The 15,339-nt window shown below is 35.9% G+C and overlaps 1 protein-coding gene across 2 annotated transcripts; it reads left to right on the top strand.

Annotated features, from left to right (window-relative positions):
- Window positions 1–1,495: 1,495 nt before the first annotated feature.
- On the top strand, window positions 1,496–13,565 carry slc26a2 (solute carrier family 26 member 2). 2 transcript variants are annotated; one of them, XM_056770207.1, is made up of 5 exons: window positions 1,496–1,624; window positions 2,266–2,400; window positions 9,038–9,643; window positions 9,730–10,469; window positions 10,817–13,565. In XM_056770207.1, exons 2-5 carry the CDS (start codon window positions 2,392–2,394, stop codon window positions 11,589–11,591), a joined length of 2,130 nt encoding a protein of 709 aa, XP_056626185.1. In that variant the 5' UTR covers window positions 1,496–1,624; window positions 2,266–2,391; the 3' UTR covers window positions 11,592–13,565. The 2 variants fall into 2 exon arrangements, with proteins under 2 accessions (XP_056626185.1, XP_056626186.1); XM_056770208.1 differs by lacking the exons at window positions 1,496–1,624; window positions 2,266–2,400 and adding an exon at window positions 3,406–3,541.
- Window positions 13,566–15,339: the final 1,774 nt, after the last annotated feature.

The following is a 15,339-nucleotide window of genomic DNA, read 5'->3' as shown; positions in this document are numbered from 1 at the left end:
ACAGTGCTACTACCTGGCTTCACAATCTAATCTAACTCTCTGTTAGAGTATTACAATGCACGTTCCTCGTGATTTAGCAAAATAGTTTGGATAGTTTAGATTATCTCTGCTTCTTTTGCGCGGTGGGTCCAACATATAACTTTAATGGAGACTGTTTTCGACGATGAATTGCATGTAGGGCTCCTATAAAATCATGAATTCAGTCATTCCAGCTGGGTGTGAAGGGCGTCGTGACATGACCACTAGGTGGCCCAGACATTAAAGGGTTAGTTCACCCAACATTGAAAATGATTTTGCTCACCCTAATTTTCTCCTAAACCTAGGTAACTTTATTTTCCGCAGAACACAAAATAAAATATTTTGAAGAATGTTGGTAATCGAACAACATCAGCCCCTATTGACCTTTTAAGTTTCACATTTAGGGTGAGGGTGGATAACAGATAACAACATATTTTGGTCTTAACTGTCCTTTTGGAATGGAATGAGGCTTTTATCTTATAAGTTTGATTTTAATTTAAATAGTAAAACAATGCATCTTATACAGATAATTGAAATCCAAATTTATTTATATTTCTTGTTGTTTCCGTTTTACCATTATTGTATAGATTATTTTATTAATACTCCCGTAATACTCTCCTGTCTGCCTGACTTCTCATTAGAGGAAACACTTCTTAATCCTAAATGTCTATGCATTTATAGCTTAATAGTGAATATGAGAATCTGTGCAACTTGCATCTGTAATTAAATGAATACACTGACTTCATTCACGTAGTAATCTTGCTTTCAATAGTGTCATTCATAAAGTCTAAGTAATGCAGTGTGCCACACCGGGATGGTCTCTCAGGCAGAGATGTAAATCACTCTATACATTTCTCCATATTTCTCTATATAACACTGTCTAACAGTGATTCTATAGCAGATTCATATTTTGAGAAAACGTTAGTTTTACATTCAGATTAAAAACAATTGTATCAGGTTGACTAGTGGGCTGCATTAAATCAGAATGTTATCAAGATCTATTATCAGATCATGACCTTAAAATGCAATGACAAATCACTAGAAGCACATTTTGTGTCCTTTTATGTTATTTTGTGCTGTGTAATACAATTACATATATGCAAGACATATTGAAGTTGTCAGTGATTTACTGTATAAAGTCAGGCATCAGAGATTCTGCTCAAATTCCAATCACAAGTGGTTAAAGATGACAAATGCAATGCAAAGTGTGATCAATCTCTGTAATACATGTGTTGTGAATGGATCACTGGAGTATAAAGTTAGGGAGCGAAAGTATTAATGTTTCAATACAATAATAGAACATGCTCCAAAAGTAGACGAGTATTACTTAGACAGTATCATGGACTCTAAAAATACTTAACAAATTTATCATCTTGAAAATGCTGATGAAAATACTGAACCGTCGCAGGAATGAAATCCCTCCCTGTGTTCCAAGAAGGTTCATACACTGTGTTCTTTGTATCTTCGCAGGGGAGCGTGGCTGAATTTCCTCAAGCCTGTGTAGAATATGGAGGCTATATGGATTAAACCTGGGGTCTCATAGCAGTAACACAGTTGTTTCTCTTCGGCTGCTGCCAAACCCACGGGGTCTAATACTCTATACAATGTAAACACATTTCTGTCTTAGCCGCTCAGTAAGTCATTCAAGGAAATTACTAGCTTGTTTTATTCAACTAAAGTGACATTTTAATGAAAAATGCTGAAACATTTGGTACGTACGCTTTCACCGAGTGAAATCGTATCCAGGTATCTAACTCCAGAACAAAAAAAAACATTGGTAAAAGAAAGATTTTCATAATTCCCAAATGTTCAGATTCATTCTAGGAATAGTTCACCCCCCAAAAAAGGTCCCCATTGACTTTCCATAAAAGGAATAAAAATGACTATGGTCAAGTAAATTTTTGGGTGAACTATTCCTTTCAGATGTTTTTGATTGATGGGTGAATAATCAGTTCATTTTGATTAATCATGTCAGATGTAAAAGTACAGAAGATTAGACCCAACCCTTTGGCAGGGCGTTCTGTTTGACTGGAATGAATGTTGACAAATGCAGTCAAATGCAAATCTATTGACGTGAAAGATTTTTTGAATATTTGTGCAAGATCTAACTACATTTTGTAAAAACGAAAAAGTCACAATATTCTACTAATCCTGACATTTTTAGATTGATTTCTTCATTGAAAATACCTCTAATTTCTGTTTAAGCCTCTTAATAGTTTGTTTTCTAAACAGTTTTTTACCTTTCAGGTTTGATAACGCAATATATCCTGGTTACTCTTTGATTGTGGGACTACTAAGCAAATATTTGACATGTTACAGTGATTCAACAGTGAAGCATGGCAATGCCAGATATTCTCTCCCTTTAAGAAAGGAATGGAACAAGTAAGTTATATATTACTTTGCTTAACACTAGAGGTTTTTACAGCAAGATTCATAAAATGTTTTTTTCTGGATTTTTTTATCAGCAAGGAATATTGTGGTTTGAACATTTCCTACAGCTTCATTCTCTAGTTCTTTCGAACAGTTTGAAAAGGCAGAAACTGTAGACTAAAGTATAAACAAATGAGTCTGATTGTGTTGTATCCCTACTCGTCACTAGACTCACCACAAAGCTTTACTTGCGATTTTAGATGCGATTAGTTACAGAACTGCTTTAAAATGTGGAGATTAGTGCATTTGTTTTGGCTCAAGGTTACGATTAAAAGCACTTTAAAGGCATTACATGATTAACATATTGCTAAAGGTTTTTGTATTTATTTGTTTTATTTCTTTAGGTAAGTGTAGGAAATTCCTGATAAAATAAAATATAGGGCATACAAAAATGATTTTAGACTGATCCATCATCCTTGGAATAATATAGGCTACTTTTCTTCTTCTTCCGTTAATTCTTTATCTGAAAGCAAAAAGTATGAGTTTCTACAATAAAATAATTAAATATGAAAAAAAATAAGTGAAATGTTTTTTCAACTTCAGATCACGGAAAGGGAAGTTGAAGAAAACTTTTGAAAAGGTTTGGCTAATTAAAATTAAATATGGATTTAGACGTTATTTTGTTGATTTTCTCTCGTGCTTCGACGGATTATATTTAATATTTATTCATCCTGATTTTCACTAATCAGGTAGGTATATCTGACGATAACATTAAAAATAAAACTCAGATTTTCGCCGTAGTACTGTTTGGGTGCGATCGGCTCTTTGCAGCGTCACATAGACCCATCGGCCATTACATCCAAGTATCGCGAGAGAGTTATGAAACCTATGTTTGAATCACTCTCGCGGTATTCTGATGTCATTCTTCAATCAATTTGCGCAGTTCGGCATGAAGTCGAACACGCCTCTTTTTCTTGAACACGTGATCTTAGAAACTTATCACGGCAGTTCATACGTGTCGCTCGCCACGGAACAGATCCTGGTGTTAAGTAGCATTCGTGTACATGCCATGTTGTAAAAGTCCCGGGTCATTATTTGTTCTTTGGGATGGTCATGATGCAATGAAACGTTATCTCCGCGCACCCGGTCTGAGGTAAATTTCACCTTATAGTGCAACTTTTAATATTATTCTATAGGCTGATTCTTGTACACATTGTCGGTTGTAACGTACACGTCGCAACAATTTGTTTAACTGTAGTTTATATTAATTGATCAATACAATTCATACAGTACTGGAGTTTTTTATGAATCACGCCACATTTACAGTTTCACGACTGTTTTATTTAAACACTGTAGGCAGGTGAGAATTCTGCTGACCTTACAAAAAATGTTGTGCCAGAAATGTATCATGTGTTGAAATGACTAACGTTAAAGCTCATCTGATTAAGAGCAAAATCAGTTAATCGATTGGATGGAAATGTGTATTTGTCTAGGTAAGATAGTGCAAAACAAAAGCTTTGGTGCGAACACCTTTATTACTGTGAGAACTGTCTTTTGTCAACTCGATGCATTTAAAAAATCATTTTTATATCAGAAGGAAAAGTGGTTCGTGTTTTGAATTGAGTAGTTATTTTGTTCAACAAGGTATGATGACTTTTTTGGGAAGAAATTAAAATACTCAATAGTGAAGTCCAATTATTAAAAGAATGAACAGAAAAGAAACAAGACTATAGTATAAAAGCTTTTGTTCACCCCGTTTAAATGTTCAACTCACATCTCATTTGTTTCTTTAAAATAAATAGATAAAGATATTGTCTTATTTAATTTGTTTTGTTTTGCAAAAACACACACAATTTACATATTTACATCGTTTTAGAATGTGAAACTGTGTGCAGACTTATAAAAAACATATATAAAAATATGTTTCTAATAGTTTTACTTTTATAATTTTCACCTCCCGTAAAGCATGTATCAGTTTGACTTTTTCTCAAAACCCTGCATTATGTTACATTGAGTTGCAGTTCTTCTTTTCTGTGTCCTACAGTATGTGTCTGTGTTAAGTGCTTTTGCTCCTTAACACTGAAAGTCAGTGTGTAGTACACCGTGAACTTTGCTAATGCAAGTTTCCGTTGCTCTCTAACCAATCTGACCGCAAGGTCGCACTCAAAAGACCACTGTAACTTAAAAATGAAAAATGAGGCTCCATCTTTGACACGTCGACTACAGAACCTCAGAAAAAGTTTAGAGGTTACAAAAAGTCATGCGATTAACGTATCTGTGTTCATAATTGCTTATTTTTGCTTGGTGGTAAAATGGTAAAAAGCGGTACACATTTTGTCATCTGTTACTTGCTCTCAAGTTGTTCCAGTGTCTTTGTTTCGTTGAACACAAAGAAAGATAATTTGGACGAATGTTAGCAACTCAGATTTCTCGGACATCATGGACTATAATAGTAGGAAAAATGATTATAATTTTTTTTGATCTGTTGAACACAAAAAACGAGATTTTGAAGAATTTAGGAAAGCAAACAGTTCAGGGCACCTTTTTACGGAAGAGTATTAGGCCCAAGCAAAATGATGGAACCATATAGACATTAAAGTCATTACAATGCGAGATTTAACCTGCAGTTTTTCGAGAAAAAAAGTATAAATAAAATGTCGAGAGTAAAATCGATACATTTCGAGAATAAAGTTGTTGTTTTTTGAGGAAAAAACTTAGAGTAAAATTTTGAGAATTAACTCATTATACTTTGAGAATAAAGTCACTGTGTTTTGAAAAAAATGTCGAAATAATTCTGAAAATAAACAGTTTTTTGTTTAAATTAGAGATTTTAATGTAAACTTGACATTTTATACATTCGTTAACACCAACTGCACGCGTTGCAGTGGCCGTCCAGAAGCAACATTTTATTTCAAGTTTTTTCTCAAAATGAAAATACTTTATTCTCTACATTTTATAAATCCTTTTTTCTTGAAAAATTGCGGGTTTACTTTCGCATTGTAATGACTTTAACATTTTTTTCGTCTTTTACACAAATGTAATTTAAATCCAATAGGGGTCCACAGGATGTGTCTGTGAAGTTTCAGCTCAAAATACACCACAGATCTCTTATTATACAATGCTCTAATTGCCCAGTTTTGCATGTGAGGAGAAACACGCTGTTTTGGTCTGTGTGTCTTTAAGTGTAATTTAGGGTTGGGCTGAGGAGGGTGGTGGAAACCCATGTAACCATGACAAACCCATTGCGTGTTTACAAACCATACACACATTATAATATGCAGGTATTATAATAAAAACTGCTACCTAAGAGAGTGAGCGAAATCTGAACCGCTCGTTTGCTCCCAGTATTGAAGAGATAGGCTGACACAAGTTACTCAAATGTAATTTTTCATGTTTTCTGAGTTGGCAGATGCACCAGAGACCCGATTTTAGCACTTAAACATGGATGAAGTCTGATTTTCGTGAAATGAGCCCTTTAATCTCGACATGGTTCTATTATTTTTGTATTGCTTGGCCCTAATACTCTTCTGTACCTTTGACTTCTGACTATCATTTAATTTTTTCCTACTAACGTAGTCAATGATGTCCCAGAAATGTCAGTTGCTTAACTTTTTACAGGTGAGTGAGTGATTATGACAGAAATTTTGGGTGGAGTATCCCTTTGAAGTTGCTTAGTAGAAAGAAGTGTTAAGTAGTGTTGTAGTACTTGAAGCCGGTATTGATTCTTCAGTTACTTTTGTTACTCTTACTCCTGGTAAGAGAAGAAAGAGGGGGTTGTCTTTAAGAAATCTGTCAACACACAAAGGCCCACAAAATCCGAGATGTGATTGAAGAAAGGGTACTTGTACAGTATGAGATCTTGTGTTTTTATTTTATAACATCCGATGTGATATTCATATATCAATAAGCCTTGAGTTAATACGTGATATAAGCTCGAGACACAATTAAACACAAGTTTTTGCTCTATTTTGGCTAGTCCCAAACAAATCTAGAACAAATCTGAACTTTTGTGAATTTCTGAGCGACACACAGCTATTTTGCTATTGATTAGATAAAACAGCAATGAAACTAATTAAGTAACTGAGTTTTTTGTTTTGTTGAACACAACAGACTTATATTGATCTTGTGTATTTACTTTTCTTATTTTTAGTTTTTGGATTACCTGGACATTTTTTACTGTAGGTGGGTGATAAAACATGGAACATAAAACATCCTACACATACATTTCTGCACAATAAATCACACAAGTTACTTCTAATATTATTTTATTATGACATTTTAGTAGAGGTGCACCGATTGACCGGTTAGAAACTGGAATCAGACGGTTTTCACATGATTGCGCGTGACCAGCCGGTCAGTCTCACGTGTTGCCGATTTGAAGCCGATCGTATGTTGCCAGCGACGCGGGCAATCATGTCAAATATGCAAGTAAACGTCTGTTCAAGACGGCTGTCTTTCACGGCTCATTTATGCTCGTGACTGAGTGATTCCACACATCATGTAGTGCACAGATAATTTTTGACTATCCAGTTGTTCACCTTCGTTGCTCCGTCTTTTTCAGGTATGTACTACATGCTAACTGTGATGCTAAACTCTGACACATACTAAACTCATGTTGAAGTCGTTCACTATGTGTAAAACAAATGTAAGTTCCATTCAACCTGATTAATTGTCTTACTGAGGTAAAATGACATTCAATATAAATTCAATAAAAAAATAAAATAAAGCAATGATAGTTTCATAAACAGAAACAGACAAGAATAAAGTTGAAGTATTTTATTGTTATCTTAGACTTTTGTGAGAGTCGATTAAGTTTAGTTATATTTTATTATTTATACGTATTTTCAGTCACAGAGTTCTTCAATTTAAGAGTTATTTGGGCAAGAGAAGATTCTGTTATTTAATGCAGGTTGTAAAACTGTATTTAGGGAAATTGTAATGTTCAATAATTTATGTAATGATAATAAAAAAATATGAAAAAATGTTTATTGAAGAAAAGTTAATGTTATATACTGTCAATTATAGTTTGTGGATATAAAATTGGAATCGGCAAAAAAAAAATTATCGGCAGGTTTCACTAATAATAAAATCGGAATCCGCAAAGAAAATTGCAATCGGTGCATCTCTTGTTTTTAGTGTTTTGTGGATCCTTTGAATGAATTTTGGGAGTGCTGGTCTTGATCTTGTCTTGGTCTCAGCCCCTCAAAGTCTTGGTCTTGTCTTGGTGTCGACAGCCTCTGGTCTTGGTCTTGTCTTGGTCTTGACTACAACACAATTTTTAAGTGAGCGAGCCAACGGTGACATTGGCAAAAAAATTTAGATGTCTGAATTTGGCCTATATGAATTTGTGGTGGGGATTAATATGTAGTAAATGCCCTACTTTACTTTGGGGGGATAAAGGTGTGCACTCATACCTGTACATTTAATCCATGTTGAACCTCAAAGATTCTCCTGTGTGTACAATACAATCAACCAAATAATTTAATGGCTATAGTCAAGTACAGTGTGAAGCGCTGTTGCTTGCTGCTGAAGGTTGTTGGTCACAGTGTACAATGCTGACATCAATTATTACTGGCACCTTCCAATCAATCGAATCAAAAGACCACAATTGCTGCTGTCCCCTTCGAGTGCTAGAGTGCATTGATACTTCTGTTCTGCCCATACATAACTGCAATAACTGCAGTTTTTAGTAACATCTATGATAAACATCTGTAAGTGCAATGTAAATTAATCCTACAGGAATATAAAGGAATTGAAAGGGTGGTGAAATTTACTGTATTATCTATAGGAACATTTATATATTAATGTGGAATTTATCTAAAATGACTAACAAAATAATGTCCTTTCCAAATCTACCTTTCTCAATTGACAAGATTCCTTTCACACTAATTTCAAAGTGTACTAGAGTTCATCTGAACTTTTGACTCTTGGCAGTTAGCTAGAGTGCAACCAGGTGCTTGAGAAAATCACTATTTAAATGCATTTAAATGCACTTTAGTCTGCCACAAAACATTCTGTTTAAAAGCGCTCTTAGTAGGATTTTTGGCTTCATTGAGTTTTACTGGTACATTATGTGCTCATGAGTAGTTTACAATAAAATCAAAGTGCAGTTGTGTACAACTGTATATAATCATTAATCCTTTATGGTCCTCATGTAAATTGAAACTATTGTTAGTCAAATAAAACTTAAAGGGATAGTTCACTCAAAAATAAAAATTCTGTCATTTATTATACAACCTAATGTCATTATAAAACTGTATATGCTTCTTTTTTGGAACACAAAATTGGAAGTCAATGGGGGCCAACGTCATTTGGTTTGTTTTTCAAAATATACTTTGTGTTCTGCAAAATTAAGAAAGTCATATAGGTGTTTGTAAAGAATTTGTATTTTTACAGTATCACTTTAAGTTGCAATATTGCCTCATTAATAATAGCATTTACATTTTAATTTGCCATGAATATTTGATCTTTGGAAGTGGTAATGTTAATTCACTTTCAACCTTCCTCATTTAGAAAACAGAGAAGAACACAAGGTTGAGTAAATGATGTTGAAAGAAAAATCTTTGTTTTCATAAAAATTGCCTACCCATCTTATTGCAGTCATGCTTGTTTGCTTTATTAATTCATGCTGTTGTGTTGCCTTTTACAGCACAAGTTTCCTGACGATATGGCAGTTAAGGAGGTCTGTGAAAGTGTTTCAGCAGAGGACACTGTGAAGACAGGGCCAGACACTCCCTTTCTTTTAGAAGAATGTGAGAAAGAGAAGGAGCCCTGGAAATCTTTGTTAAAAAGGAAGGTGGGAAAAAAGTGTTGCTGCACTCCCGATCGAGCCAAAGCCCTGCTTGTAGATTCCATCCCAATTCTGAAATGGCTGCCTCGCTACCGCTTCAAAGACTGGATTATTGGAGATGCCATGTCAGGTTTAATCGTGGGCATCCTGTTGGTTCCCCAGTCCATCGCTTATTCTTTACTGGCAGAACAAGATCCTATTTATGGCCTCTATACGTCATTCTTTGCAAGCATTATCTATGCCCTACTTGGTTCCTCCAGGCATATCTCAGTAGGGATGTTTGGGGTGCTGTGTCTGCTGGTGGGGCAGGTAGTTGACAGGGAACTTATTCTGGCCGGATACCCCTCATCCACCAATCAGACCTTTCCTGTAAATGTGGAAAACACCACCGGTCCAGTCTGTGACAGAAGTTGCTATGCAATCATGGTGGGAGCGACGCTAACGTTCACAGCAGGTGTCTATCAGGTTAGTTTGTAAAGTATTATAGCCTAAAGCTGCCACGATGCATATTTGTTTTAGCATACTCAAATTGACTTGCTCTTGTGTTGCAGGTGTTGATGGGTCTCCTACAGGTTGGATTCGTGTCAGTCTTCCTCTCTGACTCTCTGTTGAGTGGTTTTGCTACCGGCGCTTCTCTCACCATCCTCACATCTCAGATAAAGTATTTTTTGGGCCTTCATCTTCCTCGGGTACAAGGCTGGGGCTCACTCATAAGAACCTGGATCAATCTTTTCAAGAATCTGGGACATACCAATGTATGTGACCTCGTAACCAGTATCCTCTGCTTGCTCCTGCTTGTGCCTACCAAGGAGCTAAATGACCGCTTCAAGGCAAAACTCAAAGCCCCAATCCCCTTTGAGCTCTTTGTGGTCATTGCTGCTACTCTAGCTTCCCATTTTGGTCAGTTCAATGAAAAGTACGGGTCTGATGTAGCCGGATACATTCCCACTGGATTTATGACTCCACAGGTACCAAACTGGTATCTCATACCCAACATAGCTGTCGATGCCTTCTCAATAGCCATTGTTGGTTTTGCCATTACCGTTTCTCTGTCTGAGATGTTTGCCAAGAAGCACGGTTATGTGGTGGATGCTAACCAGGAGATGTATGCTCTGGGGTTTTGTAATATTATCCCATCCTTCTTCCATTGTTTCACGACCAGTGCTGCTTTGACCAAGACTTTGGTGAAGGAGTCAACTGGTTGCCAGACTCAGCTCTCAGGGTTGGTGACTGCTATAGTGCTGCTGCTTGTCCTGCTTGTTATTGCCCCTCTTTTCTACTCGTTGCAGAAGTACGTATGAATTGTTATTTTTGCTTGCATGAACAGTATCATTATAATTACAGCCAGGGTTGCCAGATCTGCATAACAAGACCAGCACAAACTAGCCCGACAACCCCAGCACAAATATAGAAATATCTGTCTGAATATATTTGGTATTTGGCTTCAAAATAAAAAAAGAAAGAAAAGTAAATTAAAACAAAATAGTCCAAGTCTGTGAAAAAAGCAGACTTGGCAACCCTGATAACAACATTTGACTTTTTGTCAAAACTTGACATTAATCCAAACACTGACTGAAAAATATTCTTGGAATTTATTATTAACATTCACAGACTGTCTTTTTGCTTTTATCTCTGCAGATGTGTGTTGGCCGTCATCATAGTCGTCAACCTCCGTGGAGCGCTGCGAAAGTTCGGAGACATTCCCCAAATGTGGCGTGTAAATCGCATAGATGCAATCATCTGGCTGGTTACAATGGCTACCTCCGCATTAGTAAACACTGAGCTGGGCCTACTAGTTGGAGTTCTCTTATCTTCGTTCTGCGTGTTAGGACGAACGCAGTGTGCACAGGTCCTTCAGCTTGGCCAAGCTGGAGATCGCGATCTATTTGAGGACCTTGAGTCATATAAGGGCCTTCATACCCAACAAGGGGTGGCTGTTTTCCGCTACGAGGCTCCCATCTACTACGCCAACCAAGCTCTGTTTAAAAAGTCACTGTACCGAAAAGTAGGACTGGATCCACTCAAAGAAAAGGCCAGGCGTAAGAAACTGGACAAGCGGAAGAAACAGGAACAGGGTGGAGAAGAACAAAAGCGAGAGATTGAAGCGTCCACCAATGTGTTTTTAGTACAGCACACAACTTTTCATACGTTAATCATAGACTGCAGTACAATGCTGTTTCTGGACACTGCTGGAGTCAACGCTTTGAAAGAGGTTTGCAAGGACTACAAGGAGCTGGGTGTGTGTGTACTTTTGGTGCAGGTCAACACATCTGTCGTTGATTCTTTGAGGAGGGGCGGCTACTATGACCCAAAGAATGATTCCAAAGATGTACAGTTTTTCACTGTTGGCCATGCAATCTCATATGCCCAAAGCTTGAAGTCACAGAATGGAGATTGTGACACTGTTGTGTAATGCTCTTTGTTGATTTATAAACAGTTTGCAATTAATATTGGTCTCTCTTGACATCATACAGAGATTTATATATAACTATTGAAAAATATAAATTAATTTAATGATCTCTGTATAAATGGATGGACATCTTGTGTTTACAGCACACTTGCAGTTGAAAACCAAACCATTATGTGTTTCATTTATGTATCGTGTAGTACTTTTACTCACCAATTTACAACTGTTATCCTTAAATTAAAGGTATTTTGTATCTCACGACCTTCCCCTAGTCCTAGGGATGAGCAGATAGAAGTTAACGGCGTAATGCTAAATAGTTGAACACATTTTAATTGTTTATGCTTTGTTTTCAATGGCCCATTCTCATGAATAGAATCTGTTTATGCTTAAGCTTCTATGTTTACTTTTATGAACTCCCACATTCAGTTTGTTGCTCATCCTACAGCCAGAATTGTGTAATATAATTTCATTTGTGACATTTACTCAGCTTCATGGGTAATTTGAAATGGGTAATCTATGTTGAATGGCTAAACCTGGGTAACCTAGAGATTGTAGCCAGGATGAAAGTTTTACTCTTTCAGCCAGTCACCAGATATTTACTCAATTTTAGGAGCATCAGAGAGTGTGCCCATGTGCCTTATCACTATGGCATCTTTTGGAAAATGTGGCCTTTGTTACCTAACTACAGACTTTTCTCAAGGCACGCCCAGCAAGTTTGGTGAGGACTTTTTTTACCCTGTGCTTTTGTATAGTAAAGGTGGCCTCAGGTAGATCATATTTTTGCATTCATGTCTTACCGGTTCCACAAGTCTTAAAGAACAGGAAATTCCACAGGATGATCAGGAGGGAGGTTTCCAACAGTTAATGCATACTAAACTCACGCTTAGGGAACTGAAGACAATCTGTCCCTCTGTTGAGTGAATTGGAGAGCAGGGTTATAAATACAGATGATCATTCTAAAATGCCTCAATAAAGTTTGTACACAAATAGAAATACATGTATAATATTGTATGTCAACATATTTTATGCCTTATAGTGCACATTAGGAATAACAGCAGTGGTATTATCTTATATTGTGGCTATGATGGTAGTTCAAGGCCTTTACATTTCTTCCAAGTGCTAATGCTTGGGACACTGTTTATCGTGTGCAGAGATTTGTAACAAATTGCAGGGCCCTCACTCATCATTGTATGCTCTATGCTCGTGTTGGTTGTTCTGCTTTGTCCAGACTAAAACACTGGCATGTCTTAGTATATAATTCTATCTTGGGTCAGCTTCCCTCTTATTTGCAGATAAAAAGCATGTAGGGGGTTATAATCTTCAGTCAGAAGAACTTTTTTGCTGTCTGTTCCGAGTGTGCGAACTGAAATGGGGCAAAGTGCATTTAAATTTGTTGCTCCCACTGCACAACTTGAAAAACAAGTTGTAATTTGTGAGCTGGTCTCGATGGATGTTTTTAAAGTGATGTAAAATGAACTGGAACAGAAACTGCTTCGAGGTGCTTTGTTTAATTTTTTATTTTGATATGATTTAATTTTTTGTGTAATGTGTGTACGGATGGATCTTGCTTATGCACCCACATGTGCTATGTTGCTAAAATCTTGGCCAGGATGCTCTTGTAAAAGAGATTTTAAATCTCAATGTGCTTTTCCTGGTAAAATAAACTTATAATAATAATATTTATTGAAACCTTAAAGAATCTCAATGCTTTTGAAGATTGTTTCTATGCATCTTAAGTGTTGTAATCAGCTCTACTTGATTGTTACAGATATATTTTGTATTCTTAAAATATCTAAACACAAATTCAGGTATTGTCATATATGCAACTTGTGTCAATGTGAAAACAAGACTTCTTGTTGTATTTATTTGATAAAATATGCAGGAAACAGTGGATATGTTTATAACAAATGTGCCTTTTTGTCTTTTAGTTTGTAATGTGTATTTATTATTACATTGTTAAATAAAGGGTTTGTCACGAAACATGTTTTTTTTATCCAGCTAATTTTACTTATTGCATCTTTAGGATAATCCAGATTTTACTAATGGATAGCTCAGATCTTAATATTTGGTAGTTAAAGTTTATCACATCCATAACGTCTCTATTCCTCAAACACCCACAGGAAAAAAATATGAATAAAAATATAGGCTAGGCCATATATAAATATAATAACTATTTTATGTTATAAGAGCTGTCCCTTCTTCATTTGTTTGGGAATTATTATTACTGGATTGTGTATTTTCATTAACAGAAATCTTACACAGTATGTCTTAAGACCTGTCTTTTTAAGTCACATTATGCATGTTTTTTTTACGTTGGTATAAAAACTTACATTTACTGATATTTTCTAATGTATAAACTATCAACATGGGTTAAGGGAAAAAAAATCAGATGGTTCGATATAAAGGTAATTAAAACATTCTATAAGAGTTTATATTTCAAATTTTGACTGATAATGTCACATCCATGGCCCTAATCCACCATTCTGACATTGAATATTTGAAGTAGTAGCCAACTTTAAGCACATAATAAAGTACTGCCTTAATGGTTTAAGTAATTTATAATCAAAACAGTTTTATAATCTGTAATTCTGAGTGTGATGTAACCAGTCAGGTAAAAATCCACTGTGTCCTTCACAATGCATGCAGGTCAATGACCCTAGGCCAAATACCAAAACTCAAAATATAGCACCATCACCATATCTAAATGACAGTCATGCATTAGCTACACACAAAATGTTCTTGTCAAAAAGCACAGTCTATTAACATAAACACAACCAAAAGATTAGTTTTCCTGTGGCTTTGTGGTAAGAGCATTGTGTTAACGACGCAAGGTTGTGGGTTCGATCCCAGGGGATTGCATATATCTAAGTGTAAAAATGTATAGGATAATGCAATTTAAGTCGCTTTGGATAAAAGCGTCTGCCAAATGCATAAATGTAAAATTAAATGCAACGCAGTTACAAAGCTGTGTTAACTTTAAACCTCCGCCAGGGTGCAGCATTGTCTAGCTGCAGGTATTGGGGCTCTAGTCTATTAAAAAACTGACATCAACACTGAGAAGTACTGAATTCATAGTAGGTGTACATTTCTCAAAATTACAGTTTCATGTTGACCTATAGCTGATTACAGGCTATATGTATTGCAGCACTAACTTAAAATTTCTGAACGTACGCAAAAAATATGTACGAAAATCGACCGGATTTCATAAATTTACTAAATCTAGTATCTATGCTAACATGTTTATTTTTCTCCCACAATGTAAACACTTGCTGTTGTTAAGCCAGTGGTCCTCTGGGAAATCTGATCCAGGTATTTAAAGTGCATCTCTGATTGCCGATTTATATTTTCACAGCGACTTTCATTATTTTGACCTAAAAAGCTCTACCCTAGAAAGCTTGTATTTTGAACGTGCTGCACGTGCTGCAGTAACGTTACTGAAGTGTGTTAGGTAAGATACTCACATTATTTCAACACTTTATTACCAAATGTTGTAATTATAAATGCATTTAAGTCTAGTTTATTTCAGTGTTTTATTAACTAGTAGCTTGCTCTAATTTTTTTTAAATAAAATGCTAAAATAAGTCATTTTAAATGTAAAAGGTTTGAAAGAAATCAATTTGAGAACCTACTACGCAATGCGCTCATCCAGAGCACGTGATCATCTGCAATGCCCAGATGTAGGAGACACTTTCACCTGTGTAAAAAAACACCAGTCCATATGAAAGGGCTTTAGAAGCTTTGGCCAGTTTGTCTC

This window comes from Triplophysa dalaica, chromosome 16, assembly GCF_015846415.1.
Source record: "Triplophysa dalaica isolate WHDGS20190420 chromosome 16, ASM1584641v1, whole genome shotgun sequence".
Taxonomy (NCBI): Eukaryota; Metazoa; Chordata; class Actinopteri; order Cypriniformes; family Nemacheilidae; genus Triplophysa; species Triplophysa dalaica.
Note: the sequence above shows the minus strand (reverse complement) of the source record. Positions and strands in the feature narration are given on the sequence as shown.

What these genes read in the sequence shown, in the direction of transcription:
- slc26a2 (XM_056770207.1), top strand. An exon ending in TCACAGCAGGTGTCTATCAG is followed by an intron (nt 9,644 to 9,729) that starts GTTAGTTTGTAA and finishes CTTGTGTTGCAG; the next exon opens with GTGTTGATGGGTCTCCTACA. An exon ending in CTTTTCTACTCGTTGCAGAA is followed by an intron (nt 10,470 to 10,816) that starts GTACGTATGAAT and finishes TTATCTCTGCAG; the next exon opens with ATGTGTGTTGGCCGTCATCA.